Source organism: Palaemon carinicauda, chromosome 22 (assembly GCF_036898095.1).
Source record: "Palaemon carinicauda isolate YSFRI2023 chromosome 22, ASM3689809v2, whole genome shotgun sequence".
NCBI lineage: Eukaryota > Metazoa > Arthropoda > Malacostraca > Decapoda > Palaemonidae > Palaemon > Palaemon carinicauda.
Window position 1 is genome coordinate 40,526,027 of NC_090746.1, and position 10,000 is coordinate 40,536,026.

Sequence of the window (10,000 nt, forward strand, 5' to 3'; positions counted from 1 at the left end):
CAAGGCCTTTAGGGATACCATATTCCAAACTAGGGAACATATGATTACCTCCAGCGAACCTATTTAGACGCGTTCCCAAAAAGATGTTCAAACACATTTACCTAATGGAGTAACATTACCAAGTCTCCAAGTGAAAGATAAAAAACAAACAATAAACCTTATTGCTATCTTACGGAAAATAACATAACTTTGGAGGTACAAAATCAGCGTTCATGATAAAAAAGAAAAAAAATACCAGTTTGGTCTACACCTACATAAGCATCAAAGTCCATTATGAGCGTTTAGTTAGCTTAGCCTCAAGGAAACAGTAATGAGGAAGGTAGAATTTCTAATTACTCTGCCCACTTGCAAACGTTTCAGCCAAAAGAGTTACCTTTTCTTTTGGACTTTAAGTGACATAGACACTGGGTTTAAGCAAAGGAATAACTGATAAGTCTACACCAAAGAGTACAGATTTAAGGGTAGCCCACCACTTTCTTCCTTGGTTGTGTCAGAAAAAGGTTTCTTTCATGATTAAATCGTATTCCTTTACAGTTGGAGCATAAATTCTCTAACCAAAAGCTCTTAGCAGAGTATAGTAATTCTAAGTCCTATTTGATCTATTACCTTCAAAGATAATAGGCCTCCTGCTTCTCCAAATAAGCATGGCTACATTCATCGTTGGACCAGGGTTTGTCTTTTATTTGGTAATTTACCACTTGAGACTGGATACATCTATCAATTATGTTGACCAAATTCTCTTTCAAAAGAGCAACAGGCTCAACACTATATGAAATTGAGGCCAATTAAATTTAAGAAATCACTCAAAATGACACTTTAGTCTGCTTTATACTTTATATAAATGTTACATTAATAGTTTACATCAGGGACAGGCTGCTTAGTCTTCATTAGTGATGAAATTATGGCATGATCAGATGTCCAAACTGGAGAACCAACCGTGCTTGTTATGACGCCAGGTGAGTCATTTTACACTAGGCCCAAGCAGTTACCAGACCTCTGAGTAGTTTCACTTATGATTTGCCCACAGTCTGATCCAGAGGCAAAGTTCAAAGCTCTTAAACAGGATTCAACCACTCCCTATTGTGTGCATTGAAATCACTAAAAAGAAAAACAGAGGCCTTTCTATCATCATCTTGCATCTTAGTCATAATAGTAAGAAGACAATCGAAGACAGAATCATCCATGCCTCGATTCTAGTAGATCGAACACAAGTAGAGGATGATTCTATCGCCGATTGTCTTCTCACTATTATGGCTACGATAAAAAAATGTTTGATTATGTTTTATAGACAGCCTTTTAAATATTAACTGGGTTTGAGAGAGAGAGAGAGAGAGAGAGAGAGAGAGAGAGAGAGAGAGAGAGAGAGAGAGAGAGAGAGAGAGAGAGAGATCTGTCTTTAAATACAAAAATGTCCGGTCGCTAGTTAACATGGTTGTAACGTCAGAATAAACATGCCGTCTCAAATGGCAGCAGTAGATGCGAGGTGTTTTCACCCGTAGTGAATAGAAACTATTGGCTGCAATAGTACATCCATTAGCTCTCTAGTATGGGCTATTCATCCAAGGAAGGAGGTGGTGCCTTTTTGAGGAGAGGCACGGAATCTAAATTATGAGGCACAGTAATAGCCTTAGACAGTGTCTCAGCAAGAGGATACTTTACATTACCTGGTGCAGGTGGCGTTGCAACTCCTTCTGGATGCCCTGCATCCTTAGATTTTTAAGGTCTTGGCATAACTTTTGGTTTTGGCTAGAAGTCATCTGGCGCATCCCACATTGATATGTTCTGCATGTGACTTTTAAAGAGCAAATTCTTCTATTTCATACGGAGGGCATTTCTTATAAGTTGCTTTCTTTCTGGCTACAATTAGTGCATTTTGTAACAGAAGTGCCGGGTTCATGCTCAGGCTCCGAACAATTGTTGCAGATCTTTTCCTTTTTGCATACTCTCAATGGATGTCCAAACTTAGAGCAATTGCAACACTATAAAGGCTTCTGTTTATAAAGGCGAACAGGAATTCTCTCATTTTCCATGTATAAATGAGAGGGTACATAATGGTCTTCAAATGTTAAAATAATCGTTGAGGTTCTGGAAATCTTATGAGCGCTCCATACCTTTTTAGGACACATATCTAAGATTTCCTCCTCGCTAAACTCATACAAGTCCTTGTTAAAAATCACCCCTCTTCCAAAACTAAAATTCAAATGTTGCTTGATATCCACCATTAGATTTTCTTCCATTTTCTTATTTCTTAGCATGAAAGACTGAGGTTTATATATTTGGCATGAATCACGATAGATTTCGTGCCAAATCTTAAAATATCTCCACTTTCTATACCACATACTTTCTTTTACATTAGTTTACTAAACTTGAAATAATTATATTTTCCTTTCAAAGTTGAAATAAGCTATATTGGTAGCTTGGGCTTTCTTTCTAATATAAAGTTTATTTTTGGTGTCCATAGATTTGGTGTGATACCAGTCACTAGGGTGATATATAGTACAGAGTATATCAAGATTCCCGGTAGCAGCATTGTAGCCTACATTACTCCGGTAATCACACTAGTATCAACTTTTATTTTTGAAATTTCGCAAATCGCTTTAAAGGCCTCAACATGACTATCAAAGCAGATCCATGCTTCCCATTTTCCATTTTCTTCCATGAAACTCATCTTTATTTCAATAATATTACCATAAGTTTTGGAAGCCATCCAGAGTGCTTCATAAAAATAGCCTATTGATAAATTGTATCTATGAATGACTTTTAATTTTTTAACATAAGCATCACACTTTTGAACATTGGAGGAGTAGTCCTTTTTTGTTCCATAGTCGTCCACAGAATTTTCCTTAATAGATTTGCCAGAGGTTGTCAACAGTGCCGGGCAGGGGAGTCAGCATATGCCGGGGAGGGGGAGTTTGTCATTAGAAGGATCCATTTTAGGAAGAATAGTTTGTTGTTGGCTGGTTAGTTAGTTGGTTTACCTGCTTGAGAATATTTAGAAAGTATCATACGTTGGAAAGGAGATTTGCATTCTCCACTATCAGGATAGTGAAGGCATACTTCCTAGATGGTCCACTCGACACCCTACCCGTGGGATGGCACCAAAACAGATATAGAGGCATAGGTGTAAGGTAAACCTGCCTGTTGGAACTAATACCAAGAAAATATGGAATCATCTTCTGAAGGAAGAGAGCAGAGGTCAGACGCATCTGGAAGAAGTGCTGAAAGCTCATCTGGAGTGTGAGGTTCGTCCAGGAGAAACGCTGGAAGCCAGGGCGCACCAAGATGAAGCTTGTGTCGAATGTGAAGTGCTCAGCAGTGAGATGCTCCTAGAAGAGCCACTAAATGAAGGAGCTTGCCTGGATGAGGTGAGCCTGGAAGATGGAGAGCTATCCTTTGAAGATCCTGTAGAGGGTGGAGATTAGTAAAACCGTTTATAAGAAGCTAGTTGACAATACCCCTTTGAAGAGGAGGAGTAGAGGTTGGTAGATAGCACTGCGAGAAGGCTCAGAGAGCGCTGAAGACCTCCTTGGAGGGTGAAGGTCTGGCACTCGCTTCTCAATCCTCTGTGCAAGAATTTGATGTTTCCCTTAGAAAAGGCAATAAGAAGACAAGTCTCCTACAAAGAGGTGCAAAGGCATTGATATGACCATGGGAGACTTCCTTTAAGACATCCGAGATCTGACTTCCAGCTAGTTCCTTGCTAACAGAGCCCACTGCAGCTTTTCCTTCAAGGTGGAACCTTGACAACCCAAGGAATGCCACCACACAAGCATCATATCTGATCTCTGAAAAGGAGGCTCGCCCGGAGGAGGAGGCCCACTATTTCTCTAGATAAAATGAAAGTACCCCTTTGCCCATGGGCTTGCCCTAATGTTGAAGGGCCATCGTTTTTGCTTGATTGGCTCCCAGAGGAAACCACCGGAGAAGAGTCAGAATGAAAAGTACCGGGTGTCAATGAAGATTCCCTTTTAGATCTCTTATTTCTCCTCATGTCATACCTCTCCCACTGGAAGGTTGGCACTTGTCATAAGGCAAGGATTGCTTACACGCATACCATGCATATCCGATGAGGATATGTCTTAGCTACACTCATAAATGTGCCGCATGACTTCAGTGACAATCCCAGGCATATTGGCATTACAGCAAGCATCCTCGAAAACAAACACAATAACACTAAAGTCAATTTGGAATAAAGTAAAAGCAAGATTTCTAAAGTTCTAAAATTCAGAGTCCAAGAAAAATTTTATTCCCACTTACAGCTGATATCTTAGCCAGCAGGGACAGGTCACCTCCTTAATACTGACTGGTTGGTCATTAACACCCTATTATAAAGTATCAATTGCCATATTCACAGCTTCATAGTTACCGTTTTTGTAAGTAAAGAACGATGGTTTGCATTTGTGTAGGAACGAATGTCAATTTTACAGGTATTTTTTCCGCATCCCAGAGAGATTTGTTAAAGCAAAATGAAAGTTAGACAACAAGGAGGAAAACACAGAAATGTCAGAAAAGTGGAGGGCTAAAATAAAAGGGCTGAAGCTTAAGTAACACTGCAAAGATCATTTAGTATTTCTCTTTCAGAAAATTCAACCCACAAACTGGAATAAAGCCAAATGATAAACAATTTGTCTTTGTGGTTATGAAACAGCAAAAAAGTAAATTGTCCACAACTGACAACTTACCTCCAAAGAGAATATCTGAAGCAGCAGAAAGGGTTTAGTGATTTCTGCTGGTGCTTTAGAAAGAATGAGAACTATATCCTCTCCGACTGGATAACCAAACTCCACAACTTCTGAACGGTCATAGCTTGGAGTAAAGTCTAGAGGAGCTATATCAGCTTCCTGAAAGTTACAAGAGAATTCAATTTATTTCTAAATTCAATAAATGGTACAGCATGTCTAGTAATCAATGTTTATCCTGTTGAAACAAGTATCTTTAGCGCAATCAAATTTTTATTTAAATATCCAAAATGCTGCCCTACTGTACCCTACTATTATATTTTGGAAATCAGTGAAAATCTCAACCATTTCGTTCTTTTCCCAGGGGAATAACTCTTACAATTGAAGTGATGTACAAAATTCCCAGTTGCTACTCCCATCATCTTTAGTTTTAAATATCAGCTGGAAACATTATGGCTCTGTAACGTTCGTTTGCAGTTTTACCCGTACATTATATTGAAGGACTTAGGTATTTTGCATAAAAAAGTAAGACAATAAAAATCAAAACATCCAATGTACTCAGAATATTGTATTTTCGAATCTTCCTTCCCAAATCCATCATTTTATGTAATCAAGTTATGGTGACAAAAAGCACAACAAATTATTGATACAATTTGTATTTTTTCCAGCCATACAAACCTTAGTCATATATATGGGAATTACTCCCATGTCAAATCTCTATGACCAAAAAGAAAGAATAAGGTGCCTAACTGGCAGCCCTATACTAGGCTACTAGGCAACTCCACTACTGGGCAGCGCTGTGACCTGCTGGGAGGCAAGATTCACTACCCTAGTCAACACTTGTGGGGTGGATGAGGCGGGACTTTTGCATAAATGATTCAGGTTTCTATAGGTAGGAGAAATAGAAATTGCATTAAAAATTTGTAGTATATTCCTACACAGATACAAACATCCAAGTCATTTATATGGGGAGTCTTCCTTAGGTGATAGGAAGTGTCAGTCAAAAGGAGGTAACCATAGATAATAAAATGAACACGTATACAAATTTGACAGTCCAGCCAGCTCGCAAAGAGGCAAGACTGAAGTGTTAGTTCCCTCTACACCATTGATCCATCTACAGATGAAACACTGCCAAGAATATGCATCAAGACAATTATTGCAATGTATGAAATCTAATGGGTACAAAGAAGTCATACGCATTCTCATTAGGTTATTGTCAACAAGAATACTCCCAGGTCCACAGATACTGGTCGACTAATTCACTTTTCTGATGCACCTGACCCAGTCATTAGAACCTCGAAGAGTCTCTGGAATAGGCTCGTGGTTCTTGCAGAACCCCAAGGTTGTAGCAAGATCACACACATCACATTCTCAAGAGGGTGGCCCTGGCAGTGCTTCCCCTGAGGATGGATAGGCTTTCATACCCTTACAATGCAGAGAAAAAACAGATGTCATGATAAAGGGTTGAGCATCTGTAGGGGCAAAGAATATATAGTAGTTGCTGTGTTACAGCAATATATCCGAAGGATATGGTATCCAAAATCTATTGGTAGCGTATAGACTAGTAAATAGTGGCCTGTTAAGGAGAACTTCATTTTGGAGACCCCCACAATAAGGATTTGGGCCACCAAGGGATTTTGCGGAACTGTAAGGATGCGGCAAAGACCATGACCTTCATATACTTGAGAGGGGGTGGGCTTGGTGGCACTTCCCTTGAGAATTTATATGCACTAAGGATCTAAACCTCTAATCAGTTCTTGCGGAACCTCAAGGTTGCGACAAGACCATGCATATCATAATCTCAAGGAAGGGACCTGGCAGGGCTTCCCCAGAGGATGCATAGGCTCTCATAATTGATTCTCGTAACCAAAAGGACTAGTGTTTTAGAAAATTTCTTTTAGAGTGACCAAAGTTTAAAGATATATTAGAGATATGATGTATGAAAGGGGTGTCCTTTTCAAATATGTCCCAACTGTATTTATGCGACAGTGTAACGGATTATGCAGATCATCATTTACCTCTTTGAGCAAAGAGTCAACTCTGGCATCACTTATAGCCGTATTTTAGGCTTTAGCCACAAACTCAGAAACAAAAGAGAAGGACAATTCTCTCCACACCTTGGAGTGGGAAAAAGATAAGATAAGCTGTGCCAACTACTTACCTTCTTGGCCAAAGCTGCAGCAAAAAGGAAGATAGGTTATAAGGTTAGGATCGATTGATTGATTTAGAATTCTCTGGCATCCTAACATTAGAGGTAATTGATGTCAATGTTGTTTGTTATGGATAAAGAATAAGAGAGTATCAAATTTAAAACCGACAAATTTAAGTAACTTTCAGAAAACCTAGTTCAGAAATAAATCTAAAATTACTGCTAGCACAGTACAACACATCCTGTCCAAGAATCTTGGCAAGGATGAACCTGCCATCCTTTCTGTAATCTAAGTGGGTGATTCGTTCAACAAATGCCTCACTGTCAACGGTACCAAAGAGTCGTTGCAATATGGCAGGTGTTGGCCAGTTAGCAGAAACTTGTGTGTCAGCCGAGTTTGATTAATTTGGAGGCAACAAAGAATAGTCCCCCAATTTCGGGACATCATGTTATACCTCCAAGGTGATATAGCATTCATTACTTTTCTCATCTTATTATCAACTAAACTACCCCAATACTGGTGCCAGGTAAAATAAATGAAATTGTTGATGATAAGTAAACATCCTCACAGAGATTGGGATACCTTCTTGTTAGTAACTTAGCTGCAGCATTCTTTGCCAGTAAATCTGCCTACTCATTTTCATACACACCGACACATGGTGGAACCCAGCAAAATTGAACTGTTATACCTCTCATATCAATAATAATAATAATAATAATAATAATAATAATAATAATAATAATAATAATAATAATAATAATAATAATAATAATAATAATAATAATAATAATACATTCTAAAATCTTTAAAACTAAATATTACTGGAACTGAAAACTTCAAAAGCTTGTAGAACACATCTTGCATCACTAAAGATGGTGAAATTACCCTCCACTTCTAATGCTATTTTTCCAATGGCGGTTAGTATGACACATAGTTCGGCAGTAAATATAGTCGATACTAAAGGAAGTACACCTCTACAATTCAAAGAACTACTATATACTACAAATCTAATGCCAACAACAGATTTGGAACCATCAGTATATAGAAAAGTGAACTCCTTATGTTCTTCATTATGTTCCATAAAAAGAGATCTGGCTTCTAAGTCAGTCATATTCTTTTTTATACCAATGAAATACCTATAAAAGGACATCTCTGGTAATTTCCATGGAGGGGTTGATGATATCTTACATGGGAGAACTTTATTTCTAGTTATTTCTAAACTGTCTTTCAATGCTTTCAGCCGGAAACTATAAGGTTGAAGAGATTTTGGGTGTTACTCAAAATATCTAAAATACCTTACAAGGTTTGCAGTCTGATAGGCTAAAGAATTAGCAAGCTTTTGCAACATAAACCATTATCAAACAATAGAAGACTTATGGTGAAGATCTAGAGGTAATTCTCCAGCGTCAAGGAGACTTGGGATAGGCGAGAGTCTAAAGGCTCCTGTGGTCAATTTGATACTAGTATGGTGTATAAGGTAATTTTTGAAAAAAAAAGAAAAAATAAAGCTTTTTATGACTTTAAAAGAGTTTTGTGGTCTGCCCCTATGATGTGTGGTACAAAACCTTTAAAGATTGTACTGTACTTCAAGACATTTTACTTCTAAGGCTTTCAAGTGAGGAATCCATGTAAGCCTACAATCAAATGTTAATCCTAAAAGTCTAGCTTCACTTACATATGGGATCCATTGACCTTTGATGTACATATCCGGGTCTGGATGTATTCCCTAAATACGACAGAAATGGACAACAGCATTTTGCTTGTTGAAAACCTGAATCCATTCATATCAGCCTAGTGAATAATTTTGTCAATTGAGAGTTATAGTTTTCTCTTAACCTTTGTCATGCTAGCTCCACCAAATGATATGGAGAGATAATCTGCAAATAGTGTCGAGAGAATATCTAGGGGAATAACAGAGGATATCCCGTAATGCAAATAGATTTACACTCAGCACTCTACCCTGACATTTTTTCTCTAACAGAGTTTCACCTACTCTAACTTGAAAAAATCTATGTGAAATAAGTACTTGAAAAAATAATGGTAGCTCTCCTCTTAATCCCAAATTATGAATGGTTTTAAATGTACCATATCTCCATGCAGTATCATATGCCATTTTAAGGTAAAAAATGACTGTTACTTGGTGCTGTTTTGAGACAAAGGCTTCAAAAGAAGAGGATTCCAGTCATACCAACATATCAGTTGTTGAGTGCATTCTTTCTAAAACCACACTGGATAGGTGATGGAATATTTTTCATCAAGTACCATATTAGTCTTGTATTGACCATTTTCTCCATGATAGAGATGTCAATGCAATTGGATGATAGTTTGCTGGTAAAAAGGTCTGTATAATTACAAGTGCAGAATCGAATTATTTTTCAGTAAAAGGAGCATTGTAAGATTCCTCCTTTCCTGTTGCAAAATTTAAAGGTTTTTGTTCTTCAATGATGCTATACTGAGGACCAGGAGCTGCTCCACTTTTGCATGATATATTAGAGAAATGATCGGCCAGGGCATTGCTAACCTCAGTTGCTCCAGTCACACACTGACCATTCACCTTCAACAATGGTGGTGGGTTGGGGGTACATTTGCCTGCTACAGTATCTATTTTACTTTCCTCCATATAGAAGACAGTTGTGTTCTACTGTTGACTGAGGAAACAAAAGATATTCAAGACTGACGTCTAGGTAGCCTACTTTCATTGCATGGCGGAACTGTGCTCTACCTTTCTTGTATAAAATTAGATTCTCATCAGTATGGTGTCTGCACAGTTGACTTGATAGATCATGTGGCTCTGTGCAGCAGAGTTAGTTCTGATGACCTCCAAAGAGTCCTTGTGTATGTAGTGCTCCATTCAGTAAGTCTATGGCATCATCTAAATTTTCAATGTGTTCTGCATTCTCTTGTATTTCATTTAGCTCCCGAAATTTATTCCAGTCCGTCTTGCCAAGGTTTTATTGTGGCGATCTCTGTAAGGGTGGATTATTGTTTGCATTTATAATAATTGGAGCATGATCACTAATATCCCAATCATCTAGCGTTCTCCATTCAAAATCCAGAAAGGTCAAGACATGACAGGGTACCTGTTTGAACATGAAGGAGTTTTGGGCTCTGCTATACTAAGGAGTCCCACACCTTCATTTTCCAAAATAAAGGATATAATATTGACCCTTG

At 38.2% G+C, this 10,000-nt stretch overlaps 1 protein-coding gene across 2 annotated transcripts in view; it reads right to left on the reverse strand.

Moving 5' to 3' along the window:
• The window catches only part of LOC137616065 (glutamate receptor ionotropic, delta-1-like), a 158,789-nt gene that overhangs the window by 103,085 nt on the left and 45,704 nt on the right, over positions 1 to 10,000 (reverse strand). For both annotated transcript variants that reach the window (XM_068345742.1, XM_068345741.1), the window contains exon 9: positions 4,683 to 4,841. In XM_068345742.1, the coding sequence (XP_068201843.1) occupies positions 4,683 to 4,841 (159 nt within the window). The remainder of the gene's footprint in view (positions 1 to 4,682; positions 4,842 to 10,000) is intronic.